General features: G+C 40.1%; 1 protein-coding gene across 8 annotated transcripts in view; it reads right to left on the reverse strand.

The window, feature by feature from the left end:
- Nucleotides 1–16,249, reverse strand: part of grid2 (glutamate receptor, ionotropic, delta 2) — a 475,459-nt gene that overhangs the window by 442,791 nt on the left and 16,419 nt on the right. For 7 of the 8 annotated variants that reach the window (XR_013283658.1, XR_013283660.1, XR_013283659.1 and 4 more), the window contains exon 1: nt 14,832–15,009. The exons of the other annotated variant lie outside the window; for it this stretch is intronic. Coding sequence is in view for 4 of the 7 variants with exons in the window: in XM_077522422.1 (XP_077378548.1) it covers nt 14,832–14,919 (88 nt within the window). In the remaining 3 variants the exon portion in view is untranslated. Of the gene's footprint in view, nt 1–14,831; nt 15,010–16,249 lie in introns of those variants that run through there. 8 annotated transcript variants of the gene reach the window in all.

Consider the following 16,249-nt stretch of genomic DNA (forward strand, 5'->3'; position numbering starts at 1 on the left):
TAAAGATGATGTTGCCCTAAAATGGGAAAACAAAACAAAACACTGACTTTAATAAGTGGCAGCACAAAAGCAGTCTGCATTATCTCACATAACTTCGTGTGTGTTATTTTTGTTGGAAAAAAAAAGTGTCGAAGAAATGATAAAAATGGCAAAGAAAAAAAAAAAAAATAAGCCTGAGTTCTCTGAAGTGAGATTGAAGATCACCGACAGTAATGCACATTTTATAGAGTTTGACAACAGGGTGCCGTTTTCCAATAACACATTTTTATTAAAATCCTTGAGTGGCACAAACATGTAACAGCTTCTTCTTTTTGCTGAGGAGAAAATTATGGTTAAAAAAATATATATTCTTAATAAGCAGCATCTTCTGTTGAACGAAAATGTTTCTCTGCGGTTATATGAGATTTTTGGGCAAGTGCCGGTTCTGAGTGCATAAAAAGGCATGATGATGGATTGTCTTTCAACCTTTTGATTGCTTTAAAGCGCATTCATCCACATCATTTGTCTCTGAAATTGATTTATGCATTAAGTATTAATGCCGCACAGTTTAAAAATGTATTGTCGTTGGGCTCACAGAGTCCAGCCGCTTACTCGCATCCATAACACACCATTAGAACGCAATACACAACCACTCAAAAGGCAGCAGCAACTCACACCTGCGTCGATTGTTTCAGGTGGAGGCAAGTCGCACTTAAAGCCGTTTGAGCCCTGACGTCGTAACTCTTACAGCAAGTGTGTGATCAGCTTAAAAGTGCAGCCATAATCAATATGCTCGCCTCTTCGCCCGCACTCCCCGTGGCATCCACTCTTGTAAATAACAATGAAGTTTTAAATCGACCCGCTCGAGCACACACATTTGTAAGCCATTATGGCGCTCTTCATCATGTCACAAGGGAGAGGGTACCCTCAAAGACATTGCATGGAGATTTATTTGAGAATTCCACACAAGCCACAGACGTAAATGTGCTGCACGTGAGCAAATGGTGGATGTCTGCTAATCATAGCGCATTTAATGCATGTCATGTCTGTGGGTACGGTATGGAGATGGGGGCGGGGAAGACGCCTCCTCTATGAGCAGGGAGGCAGACTGGATCACGGAACATAAACATGAGGCGCACAATGTAATTAGCTGGCATGCTAATTGTCGCCAACGATGTCATAGGATCAGGTCAGGATCCACACTTTAAACCAAGAGCTCCTGTTTTGGTTTGCAACTACAGTCCAATGGACTCAGTTAAATTCTTAATGGATGTGTGAATAATGCCACTTGTGAACTCAGATAATTATTATTTTTTATTTTTTTTTTAATGAAGTGAAAAGAGAAGTATGTGTGTGTGCATGCATGGCTACTAGGTAAAAAAAATATATATATATATGATTCCCCCCCCCCCCCCATGTTTTTAGGATGATACTGAATGTAGACGTAAAAAAAAAACCTTAAAAAAATTAATAAATAAAAAAAAATAAAAAATAAAAAAGGGGGGAGAGAGAGAGAGAGAGAGAGAGAGAGAGAGAGAGAGAGAGAGAGAGAGAGAACAAAATGGACTTAAAACTTAAAACAGTTGGGTCAAAATAATCAATAATAATTTGGGTCAAAAAGGGACTGATCTGCTACTTGGGTCAACCTGAAAAATATGTTGTGTATGTTGTGTATGTATGTATATATATATATATATATATATATATATATATATATATGGCTTTTTGGGACACTCACAGCAAGAGTAGCAGCCTCAATATTGTCACCCGCTGAAAATAATTGCCTAAGTCTTTTATTTTTTTTTTTTGCAAAATTATTATTTTTGCCTAAATCATCTCACTATGCAAATGGTTCAAATTTCATGTTTCCTGAAAAATCTGAAGGCGTTTAAAAGTTAACCAACCTCGAATACGCTCTGCATGAGCGTATTCGAGGTTGGTTAACTTTTTATGTTTGCATGATACAACAATTGAATTCTACATTACATGCAAACTTTGAAGATTTTCTTTCGAAAACTACGGCTATGTTCTTAAAATAGGTATGAAACATGCAGCTTTCCATATTGGGCGTACTGGGAAAAATTTCCCCAAAGCACTTCGCGGCAACAAAAAATTCATTTCAAAGCATAATAGAGAATCTTGTTTCATGTTTGCTGCCGCAGTTTAATTCCATCATGTTCATGTTTGGGACCCTTAAGGAACACACATTTGCCTGGCTGTGACGCCGCAATCCAGATGGGCGCATGCGAGCAGCTTTGAGACATGTTGCCAAGTGTGTCAGACAAACAAACACACTGACATCCCACGACGGTGATTAGCCGAGGGTTTAACACCTCTCAGTTCCGATACGTGTTTCCAGAAACGCTGACAACATGCAGATCATGTAGAAGGAGGGGAAAGCAAAGTGGAGAATATACTGTACGCTAGTCGCATTTTAACCTATGCAATTTTTTTTTCTTTTTTTTTTTTTTTAAATCTGAGTAGCTCTTTTTATGGTACTCTCATTTTAACCTGAACAACTTTTTTGTGATTGTTTATAGTATACTATTTGAACCTGCGCTGCAATTATAAAGAAACCGTGCTCACATTAGCCTTTGAACAAAAAGAAATGCATCAGAATAGAAATGCTGCAGTAGTATGTGTGCATCGAAGCATCACGCCGAACGCAACCTCGTACTAACCGACACACAAAAATGGCTGCAGCGTTGTGACTACACACAAGCTGCTGCGGCGTCTCGGTCCCCGCTGCACGCAAGCGTTTGAAAAGAGCAAAGTCACCGCGTGCGCATCAGTCATGCGATAATTGTGTTGTATAATATGGAAATGAAGGCTTCAGCTATAATCTATCGCCTCCCCCCCAGCCGAGTGCAACATTGAGCAACAGCACCACCAAGTCGTTTTTGCGCTCTCGCACTGAGGGGGTTGACTGTGCGGTCATAATGAAGTCACTGGTGTGCTCGATGTGATATCACGCCGCATAACCACTCGGCTTTCTCAAGATGTCTTGCATGCACAAAACAAGCTTATGCATCAATACAATACAATACATTCTTTTGGGCATGTTAACACGTCCATTTTCTCCCGGGCGTGTCCTCGTTTGGGTCCCGGATGAGCTGGAGCCTCTCGGAAGATTTGGGTGAGTGGTGGGGATTCAAACCCAGAACCACAGGCTTGTGAGGCAGCTATGCTAACCACTGTACAATGTGCTGATGTTGTTGGAATGTATATTTATTTTATTTATGCTTGATAAAAATATCTCACAAATAATTAAACCAATTTTTCTCTCTTTTTTTTTGTAGTGCAGTTTTGAGAATCAACGACCTCATTGGAGGAGCAAATTTCTAATTTTGTATTTTTTCCAGTTCTATTCCAGGGACCTGAATAAGGGTTTTATTAAACAATTAAAATGACACTTTTTTTTTTCATAGAATCAACTTTTTTTTTCTTTTTTTTTTTTTTTTTTTTTACAAAGTATTTTTGTGGACTGTATTTCCTTGTGTAGTAGCAAACCTCAAAGATCTACTTGAGAGCATTTGTGGTTTAGACCTAAAAAAAATTTTAAATAAAATAAACAGAACAAAACTCAGGACAGTAAATTTTGTAGAAAAAGACTACATACTTTACTCTGTTTAGAGTAGGACCGAATATAGTCTTTTTAGATTTTAAACAATTTAACACTTTGTAAATAAGTCAAATGATTTTTTTTTTTTTTAATTCAGCAACATACAACAACAAAAAACAAAAAACTAGCAGTTAGGTGTTGTCAGCGTGCTTTTACAGTGCACATTTGCTTCTGACATGATTCTATTCCCTAATTGTCATTTATCTTTGGTAATTGCTCAGTAGTAAATGTCCACATTAGGCGTTTATATTACATCAGTAAACATAGTGGAGGGATTAACATGAGACCTGATGGTGGAGGATGTAATTCATCGCTGTGTGTTTTAAAACAAAAGCTGGCATTGGTATCGTATAAAATATATGCTTGTGTTTGTGACACTCCAACAAAATCCTCTGGCAACATCTCCGTGTTTTACTGTCCAATGAATCACTTAAGTAGATATTAATAAGGCAATATTCCTCGCGCAATGTGTCATTTCTAGCACTGTGCTACAAAAAGCCGCATGGGCACCATTGGCTGTCGTGGAAATAATTCAGCGCATTGAGTGGGCTGCCAGCAAATTACACAATTACCCTCACACACACACACCCACACACGTGCATGAGGACCCACATGCATGTTTCCCGCTTGGAGGTAGTGCTCGTCTACAAGCATTTTTAAAGAAGTGCCTTGCTTAATGCATGAACAGGCTCTCATTGGCGCAAATGCATCACCGACACAATTATTCTACATACTGTATACAGGACCACACGTGAAAGCCACTTAATGCACATTCAGGGCACCCTTTGTTTGTTAGCTAGAAGCTGTAAATATTCATTCATTCTGTTGCACAAATGTAACGCATAAAGAATAGATGAGCATCACAGTATAGGACAGGCTCAAAGACTAAAGAGTACATGCAGGGACGTATAGCGACAATTAGGGATGTTCGATACCACTTTTTTTCAGACCGATGCCGATACTCAGACCCTCAGTACTCACCGATACCAGTAGTACATTTTGACAAATAAAAAAAAAAAAATCACTAAAAGATATTTTTAAACAAATATATTTCCTTTAATTTTGACAAAAAAAAAAACAGCACAGCCACTCTTCAATAGTCTTAACGCTCAAAATAAAACACAAAAATGCTCTTTTAGTTTAAGATTCACAATTTTGAAGTATTTCCAAACCGGTGAAGTTTTGGTGAAAAACTGCTGCAAGCTAGCGCCAGTTACAGGCAAGGAGGACTCACTTAACGTCTTCCCCCTCTGCCATCGGTCGCTTGTACTCGTCTGCGTCACGAGTACTCGGGTACTTGAAGGCTGGTATCGGCCCGATACCGATACCTGGTATCGGTACTCGCCCATCCCTAGCGACAATCCTCACGATTATAGACTAGATGTGTACAGAGTCTCACATTTGTATTTTAATTGCCAAAGTGTGATTAATAAGGAGGCAATAATTAGCGTGTGCTGGGACAACGTCTCCATTCCGCTCTTGAAAACTTGGCATGCGTGCAATCGTGGCGGCATATTATGAGCAGCTAGTCATATTTGTTTGCTAACCTCATGCAAAAGGTCAAGTGTTGCCTAAGAAGGAATGCAAATGACACTTAGCACTTATGTAACGGTAATCCAAGGAAGTGCCCGTTGCTAATGCAAGACTTTATTAGGCATTGGCTCCCTTAAAGTCTGTCTGGGTTCCTTTTCATGTCCAAGCCTATAGTGGCCTTTTGGACAGTCATTGCTGGCCGAGTTAGTTGCCCTTAAGTTCTATGAAATCTCTCGCAACAAGAGACTACACAGAACCAGGAAGAATTACAGTGTCCTCCGTGTAAGATGATCGCAATCTACAGTATTTATGAGTGTCAAGCAATGAATTTATTTGCATCTGTTCCGTACAAGCCAACCACAAGTTAAGATATTTTTCTTTTCTTTTTTATTATTACTACTTTATTACGATATTAATGTTGGACAATGGAATGGATCACATTAGAAAGACTTTGTGCGAACTCTCACCGGTGTGCATCTCTTGGGAGAAGTGAATTCTAAAAAAAAAAAACTCAACAATATGTTCTATGCAGCCCCACTAGTCTAAATATGGTATTTTGGTTAATATTGCAAATTTGATTTAAGCAGAAAAATCTAGCAGTTTTAAGCAATATCAGGAACATTTTGCCACTTGCTGTCAAGTAAAAATGACATCACAGTTGCTCAGGTAACAACCAATCACAGCTCAGCGTCAGAACACAGGTGAGCTGTGATTGGTCGTTGCCTCAGTCCTGACCATCTGTGACGTCATCTTCAATCGACAGCAAGCGGCAAATTGACCGCCCACTGAGATGGATAAAAATGGCTGGATTTTGCTGCAATACTCATATTCCAAAAATGTAATATTAATCAAATTGTCATGTTTAGACTAGTGAGGTCACATAACATTGTCAAGAATTGTTTAAGGTTGACTTCCCCTTTAAATAAAGCACAATTTGATACATATATCCATTCATGGATGGATTATTTTTATTCTTATTACATGCTCCATTCAGATATTTACTATACAGATTAGCCTCATTCAGGTTGAGGGTACACCTTGAAGTGATCACTACACAAACCTTAAGGCACAAACCTCAACCAAACCGACTGAATCAGCAGGGCCTCTTCTTGTTGCAGCCAAGTAATGCACTCCATTAAGTCTCAATTGCTTCAAGATATGATTAATTATTCATTTCACACACTCACAAATCGAGACAAGACTGTATTGTCGTTGAAAAACAACAAAAAAAGTTCTGTTTAACCCATCCCTAACGCCGATTGAGTCATTAATTTTACATGCCACATACTGTAAAATGTTGTTGACACCCAATCTTGTTGAGAAATATAATCTTGTCGACATCAATCCATCCAATATCTTTTCTCTGCCGCTTCTCCTGTTCAGGGTCGCGCATAACTGAGACTGCCTCCATTCTTGCGCAAGTGCTGACAGTCTAGCGCCAGTACACAACACAAACACCAGGTAACAAGAACCTCGTCCGTCCGGGCTCATCCGTCCGCATCAGCGACCGTCGCTCGGCGATGGTGCACCTTCATCGGCGAGCGAGGATGACTACAAGCCGCTGCCGCAGCCTTTCCGGCAAATCGCACTTCTGGCGGCGCCGCCACGTCAGTCTGCCTCGTCCTCAAACGCCGTGTCTCTTTCCCCCTCTGTGGCCCGCTGAAGAGATGCGCCTCAACGAGTACAGACACACACAGACGTCTGTCGCTTGGCTTCACCAGACTCACAAGAAACCGCAGGATGTTACGTGAACCGGATGCTTTTTTTTTTTTTTCCCCACCTCTGTGAATCGTGCACACATGGGGAAGGAAACATTTGCATGCAATGATCCCGAGATACGAGGTGCTAAATCTTCCCGGTCAAAGATAGCGTGGACCGGCGCGTCTGTTTAGCTCTCACAGACGCATCACTCAAAAGATGGGACATTAATACACGGCGCCTGCTCATGTGTTACATTACAACACGAGCTGGTTGTGGAAGCATTGGCACGACTCGAGTCTCTATGCACGACTAAGCCACACTGTGGAGCACTAGGCCATGCGTTTGCATGGAAATGAAAGCTTAATGTGCTCACTACAAGCAATGATTTATTCCCTTTACACCTTCACGAATGCATAAATCCACACCCTGCACATTGCTTGGCATACTGTATGGCAAATGAGGCCTAGTTGTGACCAACTTGTGTCCATTCTTCCACCGTGGAGCACAACCCTGATCAGTTTGGGGTCCAAACTGCATTAACTCTTTGACCGCCAAAAACGGTTAATAACGATAAGTAAAATCACGATGTATATTGCCATAAACGTTAAATAACGTCAATTTTTTTTTTTTAAATTCCCAGTGCAACGTCTAAGTGCAGCGCTGCCTGGTCAATGGGTTGTGGAATCTAAAACACTAAACTATGGCCAGCAGACGGAAGCATTGTATCTTTTTTCGTCAATGTTCAAAGCCTCTGTCATATCAAAGTTTTTCTTTGATAATGTCTGGCAGTAAAAGAGTTGATTCAGAATGAGACAATGGCAAAGAGCAAACTTTTGCTGTACTTGCTTCCCATCATATCAGACTAAGGGTTACCACTGTCATGAGACAAGATGAGGGAGTTGGGAAAGGGAGAGTTTTTATATACAAAAATACAACGTAACAACAAAGACCAGGACTACATTCAGATGGCCCTGAAGTAAGCCTTTGATGGAGAATCCTTAACTGAGAAACCTTGATTGAGAGCGAGAGCAGGGCTGGACGCATGCAAGCAAACCCGAACACATAGAATCAACTTGCATGGAATCGAAGCAATAGGAAACCTCAACCTTCTGAGAGAAAACCTCAGCTATGGAACCTTGACGTACTGGCAAAAGTCATTCAGTATCTCTCGCTAGGGAAATGCACAATTCTATATGACAGAATAAAGGCCTATATTACAAAATAAGAGTGACTAATATAGGCAACATAGCAACTGCATGGCAAGTGACCACATTAGCACCTTAACTGCAACCTTACAAGACTGCCTAAAACTAGAAAAACTAAAAATGGCTAATACACCATCATCATCCATTATCACGATAAGGGACATAACGACAAAAACAACAGAAAACAACATCATAACACAGTGGTGTCCAAACTACGGGCCAGGGGCCATTTGCGGCCCGCCGTCCATTTTTCAGTGGCCCGCGCCATGCTAAAAATGTCATTTGACTCAGTTCAAATAAAATAAAAACAAAAATGTTTGGAGAAGGGAGGGTGTCGAAATACACAAGTGCTCTTAAAGTTTATTTTAGTTAACTAAAACTAACGAAAAAACTAAAATTAAAAAAAATTCGTTAAAATAAAATAAAAACGAAAATACTTTTTAAAAAAGAAAACTAACTGAAAGTACATTTTGTTTACAAAACTAACTAAAATCAAACTAATTATAGCAAAAATGTCCTTTGTTTTAGTCTTTTGTAATTAATTTAATGCATGAGCATTTGGGGATAATTTTAAATGTGATTTTTAGCAGATTTATTTTGATAGAAACCGGAATCATGACGTTGCGCCCATGTTTTTTTTTTTTTTTTTTTTTTAAATGTTGCGCACAAGTAATACACGTTTATTAAAAAAAAAAAAAAAAAAAAAAAAAAAAAAAAAAAATACTGAAACTAACTAAACTACACAACTGCACAGTGGTTTTCGCAAGGTGGTTCGATGTTTATTCGAAGTAGGACAGCGAGCCTTGTATACTGCATTCTGTGTGTTTACACTGTACAATTTCCTCTCTTTCAAACGGGCGATTGACGGGTGGTCAGGCTCGGCTGCACCTGACCTCTCACTGGGATCCAAACACAATTCTGTAAAGAACATGGATAGGAGATACACGCTGCAGCAGGCCATAAAACAAAAGCAGCTGTAATAAATGGCTCTCCACTGCTGCCATTTCTGGCTCATTTAAATATTCTGTGCACTTGGCATTTGCAACATGTGAGTAACTATGATGGGTAGTTGTGAGCAACGGAAATATCAACCGGGATAAATGAATGATGCAACGCTCTACATTTAACTCATTCACTGCCATTGACGGAAAAAGACGTCAAATGATGCATTTTTGGGCTGGCAGTGAATGTGTTAAAATGGCTTCTTCCAATATATGTGGTAAAAGGCAAAAAAAATAAAACAAAATATAGACTATTTGGTGAGGATTTAACGTGACTGCATAAATCAAGCAGTGTAACTAATCAAGAGGCAACACATCGCCACTCACTCACTCGCCTGATCTGTCTGCGTGTCAATACAAGCGGCCCTCATAAAGCAAAAGTAGGGGGGGGGGGGCATTGCCATGCAGCACACGACGCGCACAAGCACACGAGGCGAGTCCATTGCCTTTCCCAGCCGCGCACTCCTTTCCCTGCATGCTGATCATCACGGAGGGGGATGCCAGCCCGACAGCTCCAAGCACATCGGAGGGGGGGTGCAACACAACTTCATATAGCCATCAGGCTATTAAGGAACTCAAGAAAACTCAGTCGTCATATTTTTTGGAATTAAGACCTCTCAGACCGTGTCAACAAATTTAAGTCACTTAAAGATTAGTTTTTCAAGTATATTCAAGTATCATTTTAAACTGAAACCAGCCAACACTAGTTGTAGAGTCTAAAAATAGATTCTGTATGAACAATCTGTGACCTCTGAGATGATATTGGTAAGGCTAATTGCATCGCTAGTTTGCTATTTTAGTATTGATCAGACAACCACTAATTGCAGGATCGAAAAATAAGTTAAAATAGACTATTATAATTGATGTGTTTTAGGCATGAGCCGCTCATCGATATTGTTGATAACTCCTTACAAATTCAACTTTACAGTGGAACACTTGGCCAATTGTTGTTTGACCAATCGATACTCAGCCCATATGGATCACTAGCCATATGGTCGTCTATGTCTGCAGTATTAGGTCATTGAAAATTTTAAAAAGTTCAATATTGCTATTTCACCCTGGTAATCGATTCCAGTATCGGAACGATTTACACTATGTGCCATGTGTACAATGTATTCCGAATAAATAATCAGAGACGATTAAATCAACCTGTTTTAGGCTTGAGGCTTTAGTCAATATTATTGATAACTCATTACAAGTTCCGTATTTCTAATGGGAGGCTTTACCAAAGGAGTTTTTGACCCAAAGCGGTTTCTGTACTCACAATATTCAGCCCTCAGTCAACCCTCTCAAAATCTGCATTCTGAGCAGCTGATTTGCATCATAAAAAGCAGTTCATTCAAATGAGTAGCATGAATGCTAACAAGTTAGCTCTTGCCGTGCTTGTTCCGGGTAGTTGAGTGTGGCTGGCTTGTTGACAGTAGACAGGAAGCGTCAGAGTTAGAAATACTGTGAGAAAATAATGACATGCATTATTACTAAGTATACACACTAGTGTTATAGCTACAGTCGGGATTAAATTTAGGGGTGAAAAAGTGTCTAAATACAGCCAAGGGGTCCACAGATCCCCCCCATCGCTTTTGATATACATCTCTCCGGCCTCGCCTTCCCTCAATCCATCTTTAGCAGCAACAAAGAGATTAAAGAGGGATTACTTTTGACATGTCAATGTGATGCGCCTGCGGGCTATGCTACTTGCTTTTTTTTTTTTTCCCCCCTTTTTTTTTTTACCTTTGTCATGCAGTTCTAAGTCAACACGCGCGCACACGCAGGTCAGAGTGGAGTAAAGAGGTTTGTGCCATGCTAAAATCCCGACATGCTCCTCAGTGTCGCGTCCGTTTCCTTGAAACACTTGTGAGGAAAAGCAATCCTCTCGTGCACTGTGGCGTACGGCCGCCGTGCTGAGCAGGCATGATTAGATGGATTGGCCAAGGTAGGAGAGAGACGGTATTGTTTTGGGAGTTTCTTTTTTTTGTCGTTGAGGACGTTTGTCGAGCAATGAAATGACTGAACTATTGATCATGAGGCAAAGTGGCCGGGGGGGAAGAAAAAAACAAAAAAAAAACAAAAAAAAAAAAAAAAAAAGAGAGAAAGCAAGAAGTGAAATCAAATAAGTCAAACCAGGTTGCTCTCGCATTTGTTTATGCAAGAGGCCCGTAATGCACTGCTTCAATGAGTCGTAACTAGAGAGGGAATAAATGTGACTCGTATTCAATAAACCAGCACACAAGGCTTTCATTGTCTTCTAGCAAAAAAAAAAAAAAATGTTTGCCTGTTTGGTTTGCACAAATACAACAGATAAGGAATAACTTGTTCAATAGGATTTCATAGAAAAAGAAAAGCCTGTTTTTTTGTCGAGAAAATGACATTTTATGGATAATTTAAAACATCTTTGACTTTGCCTTGAATGTGACTCAGACTAAACTTTGATCTCGAAATTCACAAATCAGGACTTGATCATTGTACATTCAGAATCAAAAAACATGTTTGTAAAGCACAAGGATGCAAAAGTTGTGAGCAACGTTTGATGAAAATCAATCACATTTTGGAGCATGACTTTGGATGACTCAAAATCTTGATCTAAGATTCAGAATCTGGATCCAATCGTTTTTGAAATGCAGAAACAAATAGTTGCAAATGGCTTTTATATATATATATATATATACACACACACACACACACACACACACACACACACACGTGTGTAGTCCAGCTTTTTAAGACTCAGTGATGTGCCGTTGTTTGTAATGACAGTTTACCATTTTAATTGTCTCACCGCAAAAGTTAGCGCAATAATGCTAATGTTATACACTTTAAAAAAATAAATAAATAAAAAAAGACCAGTGGCAACCAATGGCACACACCTGACAAAGTCCACTACATTAACAAGTTGTGAAACTTTACAATTCATCGTCTGACCTATTTGTTGTTTGTCCAATTTATTTAACAAAGAGATTGTCTGCGTCTTTCTTAGCTAAGAGGTCGGCGCACCATTTTCCTCATCTAAGACCGCCACTGATAAATACAACAAATACACACTCAGTCAACCTTGACCTGCTTTCAGTTCTGCCTTATTATTGGTAAGCCTATAGACAAAAGGTTGCATGCTGTCTCTATAGCCAAGCGCTTGAACATGTTAGTGTGTCAAAAGGATGAGGTTTCCATGTCACGCGGCGAAACACATCGCTGATGCTGGGATCAGACCAGCGAGTCACATGGTGATCCGCTGAACTGCTGGATTACAGATGTCTGCCTCAACTCGCTGTAGCTGCATTGTGGGAGAAGATCCTGCTGTCCCCATGTGCTAACTATCCAATACTGGTCCAAATGAAGCCTCTCAAAGCATTAAATCAGTTCAATCAATTCAAATCAATGACTCTTTAGAACGTCAATTTAAGACAACGTCACCATTCAGCTGAGCACTTTTATTTCTGGTGCATCAATGTAAAATACTGCAGTGATATAATTGTTGAAAATACACCAAGATGTTGCCAAAGATCACTAGTCAGTCAATTTGTGTATTTTTTTCCCCAATAATTCAATTATCCCGATCATGATATTGGTTGCATAACCACCGCATACAGTAATCCCTCATTTATGATGGAGTTACATTCCAGACCAAGCCCGCTACAGATGCAATCTGCAAAGTGCCGGCCAAATATTTATTTTATGATTCATAAACCTCCATGCTTATAATAGCAAAATATATGCATGAGAGGAGCATTTATTATTTTTTGTCCACTTGGTGTTGCCTTCATCAAGTTCTACAGTATGTACCTATCTATCTGTGACTGAATGCGTGTGACTATAAAAAGATGACTTGGCCTGTTGAGGGAAGTCAACGAATGAGAGGGTAGACTTATGTAAACATATGTTTCTTTTTGACTGTAGTTTTTGCTAGATTCTTGTAACATGCTAAAGCGCAAAAAAAAAAAAAAAAAAAAAAAAAAAACTGTATATGTGTATAATTATTATTGTTATTATTAGACTGCAAACTGGCTGAATCATTAGCCATTAGTGATATGGTATCGCAGCTATATTAAAGTCATTCATCTATCTCATCTTTCAGCCAACATCTTTTTTTTTTTTAAATAAGAAATTGACTATGTAATTGCTGTACTGACCTGTTTGTATAATATTGCATAATGTGTCGTGTGTTAAGACAGCTTACTTGATACTTAAAAAATGTTTCTAGATATTGCAAAAGTGTGAACAAGTCACAAGTCTACTTGATTCTTTCAGACGACACTGATTATCGCGCAAGTGCTGTACAGTATTGAGATATCACTGACCACGTCTCAATATTATATCACTGTATCATGATACGTATCATGATATCATGATTCACCCAGCAGTGGTACCACTGCTGGGTAAATAATATCTTAGAGTGTGCAAACAAATATGTCCATAAGATTCCTCAAACTTGTTTTGATCGAATTTACGTAATGGTTGGATCATGATATCATCCTTCGACAAATATCTTGCAGTGTGCCAACAAATCACTAAGCTGCTTGATTGTATGAGCCAATTTTGTGCTAATATATCAATCATCGGTGCTATATGAAAAACGTGTTTTGTTTTGGGTTTTTTTTACATTTTTTGGGATGTCCGCATTCAGGTTCATCCCCAAAACAAAGAAATGTATATACATTTTAAAAAATAAATAAATAAATAAATGGACATAAGTGATTTTCACATAGCAGCGACGATATGGATTTTATTATATAATGAAGAAAATACCATGATATTATATTGCATGTCTGGCTGATGCCAAGAATGTAATTGTTTCAATATATTACTTGTATAATTATCAATCAATTATATTGCAAGTCACACAGCAATTTCGACCCCTGTGGCCCCTCCATGTGGGACCTCACAGTGATCCCACTCCGGACAAACTGCACCTCGTGTTTTTCCCCTCTGTCATCTTATTCCAGAAAAAGGCAGTAAAATAGAGATGCCATCTTCACCTCTCAAAAGGATGCAGTCCAAATACACTTCCAAATGGACAGGAGCTTATCATCATGATGGTGTCTCACCCACACAATCACTCGCTCGCTGTCTCTCTCTCCCTCAGTCTCCAAGGCCATTCAAGTTGTGCAGTCGTGATGCGCACCCACCACCATCTACCACTTCACTATACCACCTAAAACTGCACTCATCACACTCAAAATGCGGAGGCTTCCTTCTTTATACGTTTTTTTTTTTTTTTTTTTTTAGAATTACATCGCCGGCCAGATCAAATGCTCTGGCAGGCCGCATGTGACCCACGGGCTTTGGGTTCCATACCCCCTGCTCTAACGCAACAGTGCCACACTTTGGAGGCAGCAAAGACGGCGGGACGTGATTTATTCCTCTCTCCCATTCTCCAGCTCTGTATGTGCTGCCACTGCGGATGCCTGCGATGGGTACCTTCATTGCAATTTTTTCAAGACGTGTACCCCTTTCACACCCCTTGAGAATAATAATGGGGGGAGGAAAAAAAGCACCTGTTCTCACCATCATGCAATCACGATGACATTCCGGATGTGTCGCACCCTGCGGGTCTTTCATATTGATCAACCCGCGGAGAGAGACAACACCTCCCTCTGTGAGGCGATGCGTGCTATTGAAGTTCAGGTGCAAGTTAAAATGGAAAGTTGACGCATAGGAGACACCTATTTTTTTTTTTTAGTGGAAGAATGCAACCGTGTATAATTTGGGTTGCTAAACCAAGACAAAATGGTCCTAAAAAAAAACAAAAAAACAAAAAAAAAAAAAAAACAGCAGTATGTAAAAATGGGTACTGACCGATGTGGATGATGGAGTCCGAGAGCGCGCACTTCCACTCGTGGCTCCAAATGAAAGCCATGAGCAACACAGCCCAAAGAACTCTCATGGTGTCCAAATAGGTCGATGGATAGACAAGATGATTGATAGATAGTCTCCTCCCTATTTAAAAGCAGAGCAAATCCAAGAAAATGATTTTTTTTTTAGTCCATCTGTAAGAGCAGCTGACTCTTCACAAGGATGCAAGAACAAGAGGAGAAGGAAGAGGAGGAAAAGGGGGGGTGGGGATAAGTGCTGGTCCTCCCCGGTGTTAAATCATAGCATGGCCAAGAGGAGAGGCGCGAAAGCCGCAGACGGCGAGCTGCAGCGGAGGGAGGAGGAAACAAATCTGCAAGCCTTCGATGCCTCCGCTTCAGCTTTTCCTGTTGCCCCCCTCTTCAAAATCCAAACTCAATGGAGCAATCCAAGCAGCAAAACTTCCAGCATTTGTATTTCCCCCATTGGCTCCCGAGTCACTTCCACAGCACACACTTTTAGTCCGAGGATGGAACACACGACATATTCCCAACTGAGGAGGGAAAAAAAAAATGCTCCCAGAAAAAGAAAATGAAGCTGTACAGTGTACACTTTTCTTTTCCACAGCAGGATGGAGGGATCCAGAAAGAGAAGCAGCGATGATGCGCACAGTCTCGCTCCGCACTCTGTATGCGGGGACTCGCGTTAAGCCTCAACGTGCGCACGCAGAGGATGGATGGGGAAGGGGAGGTACGTTGTGTCCGTGTGTGTGTGTGTGTATGTAGGGGGGGATCGAGAGAGCAAGAGATAGAGTGCGAGAGAGAGAGAGAGAGAGAGAGAGAGAGCGAGGAAGAGAGAGCTGACATATTGATGAGGACGACCATGGATGCTCACTCATCCCTTTATATCCTTCCCTCTATCGCTTTCTTATTTTTCTCTCTCTCTCTCATTTTCTCTTTTCTATCATCTCTCTCTCATTTTCTCTTTTCTATCATTTCTCTCTCCCTCTTTCATTTTCTCTCTTTTCTATCCTCTCTTCTTCCTTTCTTCTCCCCCTTTTATTTTCTCTCATTCTGTCTCTGTCATTGCATCTCTCATGTTCTGTCTTCCCTCTCTTTCTCTTTATTCTCTACAATTTTTCTCTTTCTCTCATATCTTTGTTTCACTCTAATTTTATCTAATTTCCTCTCAAATTCTCTCCCTCTTCTCCCCGCTCCCGCTTTTTTTCTCTTTTCTATCATCTCTCTCTTCGTCCCTCTCTTTCCCCCCTCATTTTTCTCTTCTCCCCATCTCATTCTCTTTCCAATGAAAGAGAAAGAGAGAAAATGAAAGGTGGATGATGATAGAAGGATGGGGGAGTTCTCCATCATAGTCATGGCTCATATGCTTTTTGAATAATGAAAGACCACGAAGCTGTTTGAATG

This window comes from Festucalex cinctus, chromosome 5 (genome assembly GCF_051991245.1).
Source record: "Festucalex cinctus isolate MCC-2025b chromosome 5, RoL_Fcin_1.0, whole genome shotgun sequence".
NCBI lineage: Eukaryota > Metazoa > Chordata > Actinopteri > Syngnathiformes > Syngnathidae > Festucalex > Festucalex cinctus.